Raw genomic sequence first — 18,058 nt, 5'->3', positions numbered from 1 at the left:
TCTCATATCCCTTCTCATTAAGAGCAGGATTTTTTTCCTCTGATGCGAGAGTATTTGGTAACACCTCTCAACATTTTTTGTTATCGAATACGAAGAGAAGCACAGTTGGCATTAAAGACAAGATCAAAGAGTCAAAGAGAGATGCTACATTATGATCACTTGACACCATCATGTAATAATTGTAAATTTTTTGTCTGGTTTGAGATTTGTCTTTACGTTCTAAACTTCATCCTGTCTTCTTGCGTCAGCTGTTTTTCCGAGGCAGATCCTCTGAGGCAGCAGCATCACTGAAACCAGGACAAATATGACACATATACCTGGGCTTTATGAATTGCTTGTGTATACTGATATTGCAAATGTGCTTGATTTTCTTTTCAATGTATAGATTTTATCATTTTAAACTATTATATATATATATGTATATTATATATATATAGTGTGTGTGTGTGTGTGTGTGTGTGTGTGTATAACCCAAATCTACTGTATTACTACATCAAATGACTTTAATGACTGGCACAAAATGAATCTTTGTATATTTGGATTCAGTAACCAAATGGGCATGAATTCAGGGTTATGAAATGATATTTCTGTCACTGAAGTGGTTATTTTAACTGCTGACGGGTGGTGTGACTGTGTGTGGATGTGTTTAGACTTGCGATGTGTCTCTGAGAATTTTCTCACAAATTCTTGACGTTCTGATTGGAAAGTGAAGGACTGCTTTTGTAAATCACGTTTTGAGATGAAATCAGTAAAGTTTATTTCACCTCTGCAATGTAAGCAGATGAATGTTTGTAAAATGACTAGAAACCTTTGTTGGACTGTGAAGGTTTCCAAAAGCACACAACTGTCATTATTCATATTTTTTAGATTAAATGTTATTTATAAAGAAGTACTAATGTTGTACTGGGTTTAAGCTATCGATATTCTTTGTCTTCATTTTCATTTTTACTAGAGATGCACTCATATTGAAATAGTCAAGCTTATAATTATTTTCAAGTTATAATCAGCGTTTTAGTACTTTATGCAATATACCATTATAGCATTTATTCATATTGTGAATTGGCTTTATTTAAATTTGTGTTTTAGTAATTTTGTATCATTTCTTATTATTTTTTTGTAATATTTTTATTTAGCTTTATTTTTGTTTCAGTTTTAGTACTTTAGCCTAAACTTATTTTAGTTTTATTCCAATACCAATTTTTTTTTAAATAATTTTAGTTTTAAAGATAACACTGGTTACAAGCGATAGCTGGCTAATATTACATAATATTTATGTATGTATCCAGCACACATTTACTATTTTATCTAAATAAAAGTTTTTTAAGTGCTACAAGTGAATTCAGGCATAACAACATAATGAACAGTATGAAAAATGGATATCCATTTAAGTGTTATTATTAGTATTTATAAACTGAGCATTAGATGATAGAAATTTTTATCAAGAAAATTAAATCAAAATGAGCATGCATGATTTAATATCTAACCAAATAAAACAAATCTGTAATATCCACCAACAATCAATATATTGAGCACCAAAATGTTAGTTGTCTGGCCATTACAACTGAATTACCACTGTAAGCTTTATGAAAGAACAAGAGTTTATTAAGTGAGTTTATTAATAGAAAAGCATTATGGCTGGACACAGAGAGAACTACTTACATATAAGCACTCCATCTAAGAGTGTGAGGTGAGGATGAAGATCCCACACAGCCTTGCAAACTCACTTTTGACTTCGGTCTTGACCGAAGAGTGGCGTTACTACTACATCATATTTGCATAACAACAGAACAATGCATAACATGAACAGACCAAATGACTCGCAATGCAAAATGATTCTTGAAAAGTGACACGTTTGTCCTACCTTGTACATAATATTTATATATGTATACAGTACATATTTCACTTCAAGCACAAGCATGCTGAAAGGGGACTTACTTATTTTGAAAACTAACATGGGAAAAATATAACAGGAGCTTTCTCACAATTAGTGAGCAATAATGCACCTTTAAATGAAATAACATTTTGCTCAAGACATCCTCCACTCAAACACTGACGTCAACAATGCAACTAACCGCTATGTGAGTTATGAGTGTGTCTGAAGAACTATTATGAATGTTTTGCAGTGACGTCAAGCATTTTTCCCCATACTACGGTATTTAACAGTTTCCAAAGCTACAAAAAATAAAATAAAATGGCACCTTCCTGAAATGAAAAGCAGGATCTGAAGTTCAGAGGCTCTTTAAAACTGTATCAATCTTTGAAGTAATTACATCTTAATAAAAGGGTTGTTTTGGATGTTCATGTTGGCAAATTTTTACCGGTCAAACTGAATAAACATGTATCTCTCCCAACACAAATGGCCAAGAATCATAGTAATTACAGTTGTGTTTAAAATCCCATGAGGACTCTGGGACAGCAGGTAGGAAAACAGACCAATATAATGTGCAGAAACACAGATGCTCAATCACACCGTCTCATTCTTCCAGACAAAAGTTGTACACACATTGTTCAGACCGTTGTTCCCATAGGCCCGTTAATATCGTTTCCCGCTTGAAACCTCTAGACCTCAGGAACTTTAGAAAACAAGTCTCTGCTTTATGAAAGACCCTTTTCCAGCAATGCCCCCCACAGGAAGCACAGGGGCCCTTTAAGCTTCAGCTCTACACCCTCAGGATCTCCAGACAGTTGTTGTAGCAAATGGCGATCCAGTCGGGCTGAGTGGAGGCCCACTGTACGTTGTTGATCTCTCCCTCGGCCGTGTAGGCCAGGATGGGGTCCTCGATGGCCCGCGGCATCTGCTGGATGTCCCAAATCAAAGCCTGGTGATCGTCCGCTACAGTGGGATTTAAAAGAAAAGGGGGGCCAGGTAAAGAAGACTTATAATGAAACAGCACTGTCACGGCTGCTACAGTCTTAAGGCTGTTCACACCAAGGACAATGACTATCACGATTTAGTTCTAAAAATCATTCTAAATATAAAAGAATAGCAGAGTCCACACCAGAACTATAACAGCATTGAGAAAAGATATCGATGGAATCACTTTCAGAGAAATTTAGCCAAGCTGATGAATGACAAAAATATTGACAGCCAATCAGAATCCACCCTGCTTTAAAGAGCTTCAGCATTTAAAGTTGCAGCTGACAAAACTGCAGCGCACGCTTAGAATAAACAACGATATCATCCGCTGGTGTGAACACTAATATTATATCGTTCTTGGTGTGATCAGGCCTTTATACTGACGCAACAAAAACATCTCAACAATAAGGATAACAGAACTGACACATCCCCTATCGGACCATTCATGAATTACAAAGTATGAAAAAAAGGCTTTGCACTTGTAAACAATGTATTTTATTATTATTTGAACATTTGGTACCAAATAGTATATATACTATTTACGCAAACTGTTTACACATACACACGCTACCATTCAAAAACTGGTTTTGTAAGACGTTTTAGTGTTTTTGAAAGAAGTCTTTTATGCTTACCAAGTCTGCATTTGTTTGATCAAAAATACAGTTAAAACAGTAATATTGTGAAATATTATTACAATTTAAAATTACTGTTTTGTATTTGAACATATTTTAAAATGTCATTTATTCCTGTGATGTCAAAGCTGAATTTTCAGCATAATTACTCCAGTCTTCAGTGTCACATGATCCTTCAGAAATCATTATGATATGATTTGATGCTGAAGAAACATTTATTATTATTATCAATGCTGAAAACAGTTGAGCTGCTTAATATTTTAATATCAGGATCCTTTGATGAATAAAAACATTTTTGATCAAATTAATGCATTCTTGAATAAAAGAATAAACGCATGAATTATTTTTTTTTTTAAATGACCCCATTTTTTTTATTGTTTTATATATATATATATATATATATATATATATATATATATATATATATATATATATATATATATAAAACAATAAAAAAATGGCATTGTTTACTAACGTCTTTCCACGGTTGAAACACTGATTGAGCGATTCCATGTCACATGATACGGACTTCGATAAGTTGTACTCTATCTTTTAACACACTTTCAGATGCTCATTCATGTTTATTTCACACAGTAACTGGTATTATTAAGGCGGAAGAAAAGGTCATGTGCGCTCAGCGCTGCTGCTTCTCTTGAGCTGAGCTGAGCCAGAGCGATCTCACGCCACAGCGTCAAAACGGTAATTATGTTTTTGAATTTCGTAAGAAAATGGACGTAATTTGAAATCTGAGACTTTGTTTCATATCAATAATAACAAAGCACAAAGATTATTGCGATTTATTGGATGGGATGCGCGCAACAATGTTCCATTCATTCATCAACTGAAAACAGGATGACTAGTCGATTCTTGGGATTTAAGAATCGATATCGTTTCGTAAAAATGAGAATCGATTAAAATCGAGAAATCGATATTTTTTTACCCAGCCCTAGTAGTATGTGTGTATGTGAACGGGCTGGTTTCTAACCTGCTGTACATATGTGGCAGGAGGAGTGTGGCGCCCATGCGATACCGTTCACACAGGCACGATGATTATTGAGCCGAGCCACTGGCGTGCACGGCACACGCACGTCCAGAATCACCACCTGACAATAATACAACAGCAAAAAGTGAGGGACATGAGGAAAGATGAGGACAAATGTACTAATAAAGTAAAATGGACTAAAAGAGAGACCTCCATGCCATCCATGGCCATAGTAGCCAAGTAGTTGGGGTCCTGTTTGTTCCAGCACAGGCGCAGCAGCGGGTGGTGTTGAGGGTCCTCATAGATGATGGTGCTGTGCTCCAGGTGCCGCAGATCAAACATGCGCACGGATCCGTCGGCACCCACAGACGCAAACATATCCCGACCGCCACCCGCGCGGCTGAATGCGATGTCATACACCTTAAAGTCAATACAAATGCTTGATTTATACAAAGACAGCAACAAAGTACACAAAAGTAGAGTGATGGAAAATGGCCCGCCAGTTAAAAAATGAGAATCTGAAGTCCTAAGGCGAGTTTTTACTCACCTCCTTGTCGTGAGCGATTAGCTGTGTTTTGACATGGCCTGACACCAGGTTGACCCTTCCCAGAACCTGTCCTGTCTCTAAACCCCAGATCGTGCAGGTGGTATCAATACTAGAAGTGCCTGAAAAAACAGAAAACACACACATAGATGATGACAACCTGATAATCTTTTGAGAGGCAAACATAAAAAATTACAATAAAAATCCTCCCAAACAACAGTGTTATTTAGTATTATTTATATACTATTGGCAGTTGGGTAGCACTGTCGCCTCATAGCAAGAAGAATCCACGGTTCGAGACCCGGCTGAGCCGATATTCGCTATTAAATTATATTTAAAATGATATAACCAACATACATTTTTCACATTCTTTCACATTTCAGCATCCCTACAACAGAGCTGCTGAGTCCGTAGCCATTTTCAAGAAACGGCTGAAGACGCATCTTTTTTGGCAACACTTGAGCTATTAATACTAACACTTTATCTTCTATTCTATATCTATTATCTTTAAAAAAATGGGAAGGGTCATAGCACTTGCATATTGTTGCCCTATTGTTAGTTTAACTGCTTCTATTGTTCTCATTTGTAAGTTGCTTTGGATAAAAGTGTCTGTTAAATGAATAAATGTAAAAATAAATCTAAACTTCTGAAAATGAACAGCAGTGTTTTACTCTAGCATAATAAGTGTCTTATTATGAGACACTTACTATAATAAGACACTTATTAGACACATAATAAGTGTCTAGCATAATAAGGGTTTCAGGTAGGCCTACATTAGGATTATTTAACAACACAAACTGAATAATCAAATGTAAAAATATTCACTGTATGAATTTATGTACACTGATTCTTATTAAAGCTACAAACAAAAGTTATTCAGTCAAGAGAAGTGAGTGTCTTTGTCTTTTGTTCATGACCCCAATTATTGCAAGCCAATGCGATATGCGTATCACAATATGTACATTTGCGATATTTTGATATATTGCGCAGCCTTAGAGTGGAGTTTGCATGTTCTCCCTGTGGTTATGTGGACTGGACATGCCAAATTGGCTGTAGGTGTGAATGTGTGTGTGTGCGAGTCCCAAGCTATGTAATGGGGAGGGTTGTGGAAAAACCTGGCAACCTAACATATACTATCATGGTACCTATTAATAGTAATTTTATGTGCTTTTGTCATTTTTATTAGCTTTCTATTAACTTTTATTATTACTTCCATTTAGCTTATAGTTTTAATAATTTTAGCACTTCAACTTAACTTATTTTAGTCAGTTACCAAGAGAACATTTATAAATGGAAATTATTTTTTATCAATTTAATCACAGCACAGCCAAACACACCGGCTGACTACATGTTCTCTTACCCAGAAGATTGGGGTCCACTTCATTCCAGTCAAAAGAGGTCAGAGGTGCGCAGAAATCAGAGTTCTTGTTATTATTCAGGAGACACTCCAGACGAGTCTCTGTGTCATTCACCTGACAACAAGATACAGACAGTTCACTTCATTTAAGTGTCACTACAGTTCTGCTTCACAGTATTAAAGCTAGAGAGTCTTTAATCATTGAAAGTTAAATTAAAATAAAATTGACTTTCTTGATACACATTCCTGGTCTCATTGTGAACAATTCATCAGTGCATATTTATTTGAAATATGAGACATTTCACCAAGAAATCAATTACAGATGGATTCAATCAAGTCCTGACAAATCAAGCCCCACAACATAGAAGTAAAATGGGTTGTGAACATCATTTCATGTTCACTTTAAATTCAATAATCAATCTTTAAATCAGAAGACATTTCAGTGTCATATAAGTCAATGTGTAATGCAATTTGCAACTTCTGTAATTTGAATTATTTCAGAGTGAAACAATATTCACCAAAAAACAGCTATTTGCCTACTGAACAAGTGACGTAAGTGGAAAAGTAAAGTTGTATCAGAGGAACCGCATGTATAATGAAGTACATAAAAAAAAAAAATTGTGTTCACACTTTATATTAGGCGTCTTTAACTACTTGTTAAAAAATAAAATTGTTAGATACAATGTACTTATTGTGTTCATGTTGTATTGTAAAACACTTTTGCTGCTATTAAGGTGTGATACGGGTAAGGTTAGAGACAGGTTTGGTGGTATGGGTAGATTTAAGGGTCAGTTAAGTTGTACGGCAATGGTCAACAAATTAATTACAGCTGTAATTACAATGGAGGTATTTTTAAAATAAAAGTACAATGTAAAATGTATGTACACAATAAGTGTGTTGTATCAAAAGATTAATTTACATGATAGTACATAGTAGATAAAGCCACTTAATATAAAGTGGGACTCCAATGTGTTGTGCATTGATGAATGTTGTTCACAGTAAGACCAGGGACATGCATTAATATTCATTTTCATCAGATGTTGTCTTGAAGTGCAGTCAATCATTACTAAAGTCTGATTATGTGTAACAGAAGAGTGTCTGCATGGTTCCTATAGCGTACCCTCCATATGCGCAGATAGTCTCCGCTGGTGGCCAGCAGGTCTGGATAGACGCCCTTGGTGTCGGGGATCCACATGATCTTGGTGGTGGGGTACGGATGATCGAAAGTGTTCCTGCATACAAACTCTGAGCTCTCCTCCTCAAGACCCACCAGCTGGACCTGAACATCACAAAACACACAGCTGATGTCCACATCACATTGAATCTACTGGATTCATGATGCACGAGTTTCTGACAGCTGTCAAACCAGCACTCACAAACCAGATACAAATACAAATTTGGTTAGTTATTTTAAAGTAATCAGGCAAAACACTCATGACTTATGCTCAAGGAATACGTTTGTGCTCTATGGAAGTCATCCATGTCAAACATTCTGTTACTGGGATTAACGTTACTAAATCCCGTTCAACTGCACCCATACATCATGTTCAAGTACACTTCTCTATGATAGGATGTCAGCAGCCATAAGAACACAGAACAAAGTAGAGATATAACTTAACGCAGAGCGATCTGGGATCTCTTGGTTCACCTTGTTGTTGTATTCCTCAACGAAGCTGCCGAGCGCCAGCCTAAAGCGCTTATCGGGTCTGACGCTCCAGTTCATGGCATAGACGGTCCATGGCGCCTCGTATTTGTAGATCTCTTTTCGTTTACCGTGTAACGACATGTTCCAACCCCTTGATCAGGTCGGCGAACAGCAGTATTTAGAATTAGGTCTTTACGAAGAGCTAGATTTGCACCTAGAGGATCTTTCAGCGAAAAATATAGTCTCGGGTTTCTGCAGCGAGAGACAAAGAGAATGTCATAACAATCTCCCTCCGCAACGGCCGCGAAAACGGAAAGCCGCGCTCTCACTGCGACGACACAAAACCTAATCAACCTTAATCAAACACACAGATTACCATCCAGTATTCAAGATTGTGTGTAGCTAAAGACCCATGTTTTTGCTGTGTCCCAACGGTTTTAATTCTAACTTTAGAAAGCCCTAAATAGGCCCGACCTCTCAACGGCGCATTTGTTCTGAGGATGTGCGTGTTTCAAAATAAAAGTCCCTCATAGAAAATGGGGGCTGAGCGTTGGGGTTATTTATAGACTATGTTGCTAGTTGACAATTTTACTTTCACATCATTATAGGGCAGGTTTTTCTGAATTTTCAGCTTTCCCCTTTAGCCTTGAAAAGCAACAAAGTGTGCAATAGATTTCTGCCTGTGGCTCTAGAGATAGATTAAAAATAGTTAAAAAGCCCCACAAAAGAACAATATTTAAAATCCTAAATATAAAAAAGAAATAAAAAAGAAATAACGGATTCCATTCCAAGAAACAGTAAAACAATGGTCAATAACAATTATGGATGCCCAATATTAAACATAAAATACAAAATAAATCTAGTTAAACCTATCTAGTTCAAAACGCAAATATCTAGTTTAGTTTATACCATTTTCAATAATAATTAATATTATTTCTTGGGATTATCTGATAATGCATATTTTGGGTTAATCATTTATCAGAGCATTAAACGGAGTATTTTTGCATTAAACAATATCAATTTACAAACTCAATTATGGAACAATAATATGCATATGAAAATATACAAATAACGTAATAAATCTCTATTCATATCTATAATTTTAATGCTTAAACAGTTTAATGTGTATAAAAGAAACAATAGCATATTCAATACAATAAACAAAAGCATAATCTTCAGATATTTAAGGGGGGTTGCAAGGAGAAAAAATTGAAGCATGTACAAAATCTTAGAAGGAAAGAGTTACATTAAGTATTTTATGGATGCTAAACATTTACATTCATATTTAAAACCAGATAAAGAGGGTTTACGGTTATTCCGGTTGCTTTTATATGATATTTACCCATAGTAATAATAATGTTTAACATAAATGACATCTTTTTTGAGAGACCATCTTCTACATAAACCAAAACATGAAATAAATGAATAGCTAAATTTAATAATAAATACATTTGTAAATACATTTATTTACAGGATCTTTATAGCCAGCTATAAATATCATGTCAGAACTGCAATGTGACCGGGGAAGAAAAAAATAAATGTTTAATGGTTATAGGCTCTTCTAAGCAGAATCCACAAAAATCTACTTCAAAACGGAAATCTTTTCCGTAAAATTTCAGCAGCAGGATAAACATTGTTAATGATTCTAAACTGAATGTCGTTCATTGGCGATTTAAGATAATTATAGAAGTATTTGATTCTAAATGTTTCATTATCAAACTGGTGCAGACGGTGCAGACCACCATAAACAAACGCCCAGATCTTTTCGCAAAGCATTGTGGGTAGAGTTTGTCAGATGACCCTCGCCTCTCCTGTGAGAGATACAGCTGCTGTCACACACTGTTAGCCACTGAAGGAATACCGATATTTACAGGTACGTCTGCGTGACTTTTGCCGTTATCGGTGACTTTTCGTATTAAACCTGTGAGGTGAACTGATCGACGCAGCCACGGTGGCGCAGAAGTGTGTCGTGCGCTTTCTGAGGTTGATCGTGTAGCAGCCACAGCTAGCGAGCTAATAAGCTATCATGGAGCAAGACTCATGGGGGTTGGGGTAGAGACCGGTCCGAATGGCCTTTTCTCATTCGATTTGAAGAGTTGTTAGATTTGCCTGACACGACACGCCCGACAAGCACGGAAAATGTCAGGGTTTTTTCTAGTAGTTTAGCGAGGAATTGGCTCTGGTACGACAAGCTTCTCCGAGTTAGAGGTTACACACATGGTTCAAATTTAATAACAATTCCGTCAGCCCGGAATCTAAGGTTTACTATTTCGAGTACTTATTCCAATACCAGCCTTGTAACAGGTGGAGGATGACTTGACACCCGGTTATAGCTGTTAACTCACATTACAAGCTGCATGTGTCTCGTCGTCTTGGCAGAAGCTATTAGCTACTGTCCTGTCTGGATTTACACACAGTGGATTGGATGCCTGTCAATTATTCTGAATATGGACTCAAACAAAGTGAAGAAATTAAATGGAATTTAAGCTATGGGGCCCAAAAAGCCTTTGTAATAAATTCCTCTGTTTTTTATGTTTATATCTGTTTATATATGAAGAGTTCAGATGCAAAAGCCTCTAAGTGCCATCTGAAATTTTCTTCTAGAATCATTCAGCAATTTCACTTAAATGGCAATGAAAATTACCTATTAATTGTCATTTAAGTGAAATTACTGAACTTAAATATATGAGCTTGATAAAAATTATCATTCTAGAAGAAAATTTCAGATGGCACTTAGAGGCTTTTGCATCTGAAATCTTCATATCTGTTTTTATAACCTATTTAAATATGTAACACACATTTTGTTTTTCCCATTGGTATTTTGTATTTTATGCTTAATTTACGAATATAGCCTCAAATTATTATTATTTTTTTTTTTAGGTAACTTAAGTTTGCATAATCTTGTAAGATGGTTAGTGTCCACTGTCCATAAAGTCCATAGGTAAAGAGTAAATCAGCTTAGTGTATGGCCAACCAGTCTTTGCCATGTGATTAATAAAGACTTTCAGCCAATTAGAAGATGCTTGTTTCATTGAACATCTGAGGCTTAGGCTTCGACATAAGACTCTCAGACTGACCTCCCCCTTCCTGCTGGTTCTTTGTTTCTCTGTTTCAGTATTAAAACCATTGAACCAATTTGTATATGTTAATCATCCTGGGGCCCATTTGAAATTATTATTCCTTCCATTATGTGTGTGTTTACTGCATCTTTTATCATTCATTAATACACACTGATAATCATGCCACACACGCAGTACTGTTAGACATTAGATAAAAAATAATCTTACTTTTATGTGTGTGAGGAGGAACTGCTTTAATTTTTTAACAAAGAAATATGTCAAGTAAACTTGTTTTTAGGCTTGACTCTTTGCAGTGTAAACATTAGTTTTCTTGGTATTAGAAACCAAACAATCAAGTCCTGTTTGACTTTAGCATATACAGCATTCATACCATAGGCATCACTGAATGGGAAATGTTTTTGGATATACACACCAGGGCCATCTTATCACTTATTAAATCAGAAATAGTAAATGTATGCTATTTTCATACATTTACTCTGTGTTGTTCATTTACACCATTAACATTCATGTTAGTCTGTACCAACAAATAAGATTGGATATACAGTACCGTTTAAAAGTTTGGACTTGTAAAAAAAAAAGCAAGTACATCTTTAATTAATCAAAAGTGACAGTAAAGACATTACAAAGGTTTTTATTTTAAATATAAAGAAATGTTTCTTGAGCACAACAACATATTAAGATGATTTTGAAGAATCATGTGACACCAAAGTGTTGAAAAAAAAACATGAGTTCAGTTGTCATTTACTGTGCAGGTTGAGCCATGAGGCACCTGGTCTTCCTCCTCCCAGCCCTGCTGCTCCTGTTGGCCCTGCCGGACACTAGGGGGCGCTACAACGATGACTTCGACGACGGTGAGGACATCGCTGAGTTTGATGACAATGACTTTGCTGAGTTTGAGGATGTCGGTGAAGACCCAGCAGTTGATGTGGAGAAAGAGCCACCCCCACGGGCAGCCCCCTCATCCACACCCATAGAGGACGACGAAGACGAGGCCACGGTGGAGAACGAAGACGGCCAGGATGAGTTTGAAGATGGCGATGCACAGGTAAAGATGTGAAAAGCCATTCTTATCTCCTTTCTTCTACAAGTCCAAGTGAATGAATGATTTAATCTAATCTGATCATTGTTACAGGAACAAGACATGTACAGCAAATATGACAACGAGGAATTTGAAGGCTACGAGAAGAGCAACCCTTCATTCAAAGACACTCTTATATACAGAGAGGTACAAAAGAAAGAAAAAAATGCATTTGACCTTCACAGGCACTTCTGGTATCCTCAGCTGACTGTGTGTTTGTATGTTTCAGGTCCCAGCACACCTGCAGAACAGCTGGGAGAGTTACTACATGGAGATCTTGATGGTCACCGGTCTTCTTGCCTATATTATGAACTACATAATTGGCAAAAACAAGAACAGCAGGCTCGCTCAAGCCTGGTTCAATTCCCACAGAGAACTTCTCGAGAGCAACTTTGCCCTCGTGGGTAAGTGTAACTCTCGCTCCACTTTGTTTCTTCTTCTTATGGCGTTTTCTCTGACCCTGTTTTTCTCTGACTCTCAAATGTGTCTTTATTTTTAGGGGATGATGGTACCAGTAAGGAGGCCACCAGTACGGGGAAGCTGAACCAGGAGAATGAGCACATCTATAACCTGTGGTGCTCAGGACGTGTTTGCTGTGAGGGGATGCTGATTCAGCTTAAGGTAGCATGTGTGTTTGAATAAGAGAGAGAAACACACACTGTTTGATATGTGTATTCACTATAGTGTCGTTGTTGTTGTGCAGTTTCTGAAAAGACAAGACCTGCTGAATGTGCTGGCCAGGATGATGAGACCAGTCTGTGATCAAGTGGTAGGCGCACACAAACTCTGATGTATTAACATATACTGATTACAAGTAGCATCTCAAATGGATGTTCAAAATGCTGTTCCTCTTATTCTCACTCTTCATTTTACACAGCAAGTTAAAGTGACTCTGAATGATGATGACATGGACACTTTTGTGTTTGCCGTGGGGAGTCGGAAGGCCATGGCACGGCTGCAGAAAGAGATGCAGGACCTGGTTAGTCATAAAGGATTTACATATTTTATACAGAATAGAATATTATGTACACTACTGTTCAAATGTTTGGGGTCAGAAATGAATAATCAGTACTTTTACTCTGTAAGGATGCATTAAATGGATCAGAAGTGACAGTAAAAACTTTAACGAAGTTCTAAATGCTGTTCTTTTGAACGTTCCATTCATCAAAGAATCTTGAAAAAAATGTATCACGGTAACTGTTTGGTAATAATAAGAAATGTTTCTTGAGCAGCAAATCATATTAGAATGATTTCTGAAGGATCATGTGACACTGAAGACTGGAGTAATGATGCTGAAAATTCAGCTTTGTCAATCACAGGAATACATTACATTTTAAAGTACATTAAAATAGATAAGTTAAACTAATACATTTAGTTATTTTAAAATGTAATAATACTTTAAAAGTACTTGAAAAATTATGACTTTTTTTTTTTGTTTAAACTGCAAATGTGTCTAACCACAAACTGTTATATGTACAACCAGTCATTATTAATACTAATTAAATTTTTCTTAAACCATAAGTGCACATATCAATTCTTGCAGAAAGTGCCTGAAAGTAATGGTTTGTGGTTGGTGAGTGAGCCAGTGATGTTGATTCACTAATCACACTGATGGATTCAGTTGTCAGTTGTCTGATTCAAACCAATAACTCATGTGTGTGTGTGTGCGCGCGCATGTCTGTGTGCGTGTGTGTGAGAGATTCATTACATGTACAATTTGTTTGTTTGCAAATCGAACTACAGTAGTGCAGCCAGAGAAGCAATAGAAAGATGTGTTATCACAAGTTTATTTTGTAGTTTTAATGTTGCCAGGAACTGGTCTGTGCTAACTTTATTCTTTCTTGGTTTCTTTACAGAGTGAGTTCTGTGGTGATAAGCCCAAATCTGGGGCAAAATATGGCCTTCCTGAATCTCTGTCCATTTTATCAGAGATGGGAGAGGTTACGGATGGAGTGATGGACAACAAGGTGAGCGGAACATCAGAGGTTCCCAGTCATGAGACAAACTGGATTATAAAAATCTGGATTATAATTTTTATTTTTTTTTAAATTAGATGGAAACACTTAAATGAAACCTAGAAATGTTAATTTGGCCTCTAACTGAAAAAAAAGTTTAAGTTGATGTACTAAAATTACTAAAACTTAAATAAAATGTTAGAAATGGAAATACATAAAAAAAACTAATAAAAATCAAATAAAAATGAACTACAAATGACTGAAACTAAAATTAAAATGAAAACTGAGCTAATTTAACAAAATTAAAACTATAATAGTATTTAAACATTACTAAAAAACGCTGTGAAATGTATATCCTTCTTCACTTCTCAATGTCATGAGTCAGTACTTTAACTTTATTTTTATTGTTCTGTTTTCAGATGGTACATTACCTCACCGGTCATGCTGACAAGATCGAGTCCATCCATTTTTCGGACCAATTCTCTGGTCCAAAAGTTATGCAAGAGTAAGGCTAAGAGTTTTTCTTATTCTTCTAGTAGATATTATTACATTATTCCACTATGTTGGAGGAGCTCTTACTGGTTAATAAACGTTAATGCTAATGGTTTCTAAATTATTTTTAGGGAAGGTCAGCCCTTAAAGCTGCCCGAGACCAAGAAAACACTGCTGTTTACATTTAACGGTGAGTGAAATTCATAATCCACAAATGGCAATTTTCTGTACTTGCATGACGTTTGTCAGTCTATTAATGTGCTGTGCTGTGCTGTGCTTTACAGTGCCTGGGATGGGTAACACATCTCCCAAAGATATGGATAGTCTGCTGCCTCTGATGAACTTGGTGATCTACAGCATTGACAAGGTCAAGAAGCTCCGCCTCAACAGAGAGGTGAGTGCACATGCACAATGTGCATAACAGCATGTTGAATTACTCAGGGGTTAATGTGAAGCTTTATCTGGGTGTCTAGGGGAAGCAGAAAGCAGACCGCAACCGTGCTCGCGTGGAGGAGAACTTCCTGAAGCAAACTCACAATCAACGACAGGAGGCCGCTCAGACGCGCCGCGAAGAGAAGAAGAGAGCGGAGAAGGAGAGGATCATGAATGAGGAGGATCCTGAGAGACAGCGCCGCCTGGAGGTGAGTGTGTGTGATTAAAAAGCGGATCTTTTCTGTCATTGTGCCGTTATCTACATCAATACAAACTTTTCTCTTCCCTCTGTAATTCAGGAAGCCGCCCAACGTCGTGATCAGAAGAAGCTGGAGAAAAAGCAGATGAAAATGAAGCAAATCAAAGTGAAAGCCATGTGAAACACACACACACACACACACACACACACACACACACACACACACACACACACACACACACACACACATCCGTTCATAGTCATTAGAGAAAGAATCTACTACTTCCACACCTGCTAATATACTCTCTTCTACATGAATGTGCATGCCATTTGATTGGCTGCTATTGCACCCATAGAAACACTCTGTCCAATCAGGAGAAAGCAGCTGGTTGTTAAGGACTATGTCTGATCTTTAAAAGACAACTGGATTGGAGATGGTCTGTTTGAACATGTTTTAGTGTAGCAGTCATTGAAAGCATTTGTTTTCTGCATAATTGCATGGCAGTTTTTATTTGCAATATGATCAAGAATGTTGCTTTTTTTTGTTGTGATAAACTGTGATAATCTTTTGGGCCTCATTAAACCAACATGCCACTTTAGCCAACCTTTTCCAATTCAGTTGTCTCCTGGAGTTCAGTATGAACCCTCCAAAGCTTTGTCGAGAGGACCTGTGCATTCATTTCTACTCCCAGAGATCTAACTTCATCTTGTGAAAGTTTCAGCTATGCTTCTTTTTATAGTAAAATCAGGGAGTGTTTTTTTAAAAGGAACTGGGAGAGTAAGAAAGCTATTTTTTGTACTACAGTGCTTCCTCACCCCTATTTCTAATGATTGCAAGCGTTTTATAGATGAGTAATAGGCACATTATCATTGTCTTTCGATCTTTCTTTTTTTTATGAGCGAAGGCCTACTGTGAATTGTCAGTGTAGGCAGCACAAACTCCTTTATATGTATTTAACAGAGATGAAATTTTAATTTATGTTTAAATTAATAGTCAATCAGTGCATCAATGAGCTTATGTTTATGAGTGAACATTGACCGTAACCCTTTTTTCTGTAACATTTGTTAATGAGACGCTAAACTAAATAAAACATTCTCTGAAAACATCTTTCTTCTCATTGTCTTGGTCCTTTTTTTTTACTTTTAAATCTCATATGATTCAGATCTAAAATGTATTTAATAAAGTGTCAATGGGTAGTTGACCCTGCAGTGTAATAAGCTAAGTTTCATATAAAGCTATATTAAACATCATGTTGCTAATTCTTTTATCAATTTAATCAATTAAAAAGATTTTTGACCACATTTATTAGAAGACCATATAATATTTGTAAATTTAAATTCAGCAATTCGTTACTTTTTTTTTTTTTTTTTCGTTTTAGTTTTTTGCATTGATGGACCAATTAAAATGTGAACTAGAAATGGCACAGTTGTTTAAAAATGCTGAAAAAAAGGGTGACTACAGCATCTGAAAATACAGATTATCACCGTATATCATTTTACCTAATTTCTAGATGTTGATTAGTAAAGTCTGTGGATGTGTGCTTCAGTTTTCCGGATACATACACTACCCCTTAATAGTTTGGGATCAGTAATAATTTTTGATAGAAATTAATACTTTTATTCAGCAAGGATGTACTTATTTGGTCAAAAGTGACAGTAAAGATGTTTATAATGTTACAAAAGATTTCTATTTTAAATAAATGCTGTTCTTTTTAACTTTCTATTCATCAAAGAATCCTGAAAAAAATTATCACCATTCCTACAACACTACTAAGAAGAACAACTGTTTTCAAACATTGATGATATTAATAAGAAATGTTTCTTAAGCAGCAGTTCATCATATTAGAAGGATCATGTGACACTGAAGACTGGAGTAATGATGCTGAAAATTCAGCTTTACCATCACAGGAAAAAAATTACATCCTAAAACAAACTCAAGTAGAAAACCATTATTTTAAATTGTAATAATATTTCTCAAAATTACTCCAAACCTTTGAATAAAAGTGTAATTCAGATATCTTCATGTAAACTATCAAGTTCTATGTGTTTACGAGACAATTTTCAAAATCAGGTTTATTTATTATTTTTCACATGTAGAGACAAGCAAAAATGTGGCTCCTCTGATAATTAACAAACCTTTGATGAGAAGTGTAAGTGCACAGTGTTTAAAACCTTAAAACGCTCTTCTGTTCAAACACAGACAGTTTTCGCTCACTGGATTCATTTTAAAGTTACATTTGATGTAAATCTAAACATTTTCTTCTTTGTCTATTACTGTGGATGCAAAAGTTACGACTCACACAAAGTGGATCCAATTTTTACAGTTCTCCTTCAACTGCCAATATTGCGACATAATGTTGAACAATGTTTAACTATCACATTCAGTTTTCCTGCGTTAAGAAAGAAGATGAGAGGTGTCACAAACTCGGATATCTGGACCGTCAGTATCAGAGGTAGAGCTTGACATGGCAGATGTAACCAGTCAGCCTTCTTTACTGATACGTAGATCAGTACGCAGATGTGAGGCAGAAAGTAAATTGATAATATAATCAAGCTGTTCAAGATGAACCGAATAGCAGTCTGTTTGATTTTGTCAGGTCTTGACGCCTGACTGCCCTTTCCTGATGCAGAGTGATGTAAGATGATCAGTATAACCAGACAAAAGATGAAACTCACAGGGACTGCTGCACAGAAAGAAGCCATAGTCAACGGATGGTACATTGTGATATTAAAAACGACTGTGACTATTCCTATGGTGACACTGTACATCCAAACAAATGTACAGAATATATGTGCCTGTATTTG

At 36.2% G+C, this 18,058-nt stretch overlaps 2 protein-coding genes across 4 annotated transcripts; one reads left to right on the top strand and one right to left on the bottom strand.

The window, feature by feature from the left end:
• Positions 1–1,579: 1,579 nt before the first annotated feature.
• dcaf7 (ddb1 and cul4 associated factor 7) lies at positions 1,580–8,546 on the bottom strand. 2 transcript variants are annotated; one of them, XM_084136085.1, is made up of 7 exons: positions 8,021–8,546; positions 7,493–7,651; positions 6,376–6,487; positions 5,019–5,137; positions 4,682–4,891; positions 4,475–4,592; positions 1,580–2,833 (listed from the first exon to the last, which is right to left on the bottom strand). In XM_084136085.1, exons 1-7 carry the CDS (start codon positions 8,156–8,158, stop codon positions 2,661–2,663), a joined length of 1,029 nt encoding a protein of 342 aa, XP_083992211.1. In that variant the 5' UTR covers positions 8,159–8,546; the 3' UTR covers positions 1,580–2,660. The 2 variants fall into 2 exon arrangements, with proteins under 2 accessions (XP_083992211.1, XP_083992210.1); XM_084136084.1 differs by having other exon boundaries at positions 1,580–2,837; positions 4,476–4,592; positions 8,021–8,521.
• A 1,224-nt stretch (positions 8,547–9,770) lies between these two features.
• ccdc47 (coiled-coil domain containing 47) lies at positions 9,771–16,359 on the top strand. Of its 2 annotated transcripts, XM_084087087.1 has the most exons (14): positions 9,772–9,890; positions 11,850–12,142; positions 12,230–12,322; positions 12,405–12,579; positions 12,675–12,796; positions 12,879–12,944; positions 13,053–13,154; positions 14,032–14,142; positions 14,550–14,635; positions 14,754–14,812; positions 14,907–15,016; positions 15,096–15,263; positions 15,354–15,468; positions 15,503–15,610. In XM_084087087.1, exons 2-13 carry the CDS (start codon positions 11,858–11,860, stop codon positions 15,432–15,434), a joined length of 1,458 nt encoding a protein of 485 aa, XP_083943213.1. In that variant the 5' UTR covers positions 9,772–9,890; positions 11,850–11,857; the 3' UTR covers positions 15,435–15,468; positions 15,503–15,610. The 2 variants fall into 2 exon arrangements, with proteins under 2 accessions (XP_083943212.1, XP_083943213.1); XM_084087086.1 differs by having other exon boundaries at positions 9,771–9,890; positions 15,354–16,359.
• The last annotated feature ends 1,699 nt before the right edge of the window (positions 16,360–18,058 follow it).

Source organism: Abramis brama (genome assembly GCF_963993115.1).
Source record: "Abramis brama genome assembly, chromosome: 1".
Classification (NCBI taxonomy): Eukaryota; Metazoa; Chordata; class Actinopteri; order Cypriniformes; family Leuciscidae; genus Abramis; species Abramis brama.
The sequence above is the reverse complement of the archived record's forward strand: the minus strand, read 5'-3'. Positions and strand labels throughout refer to the sequence as shown.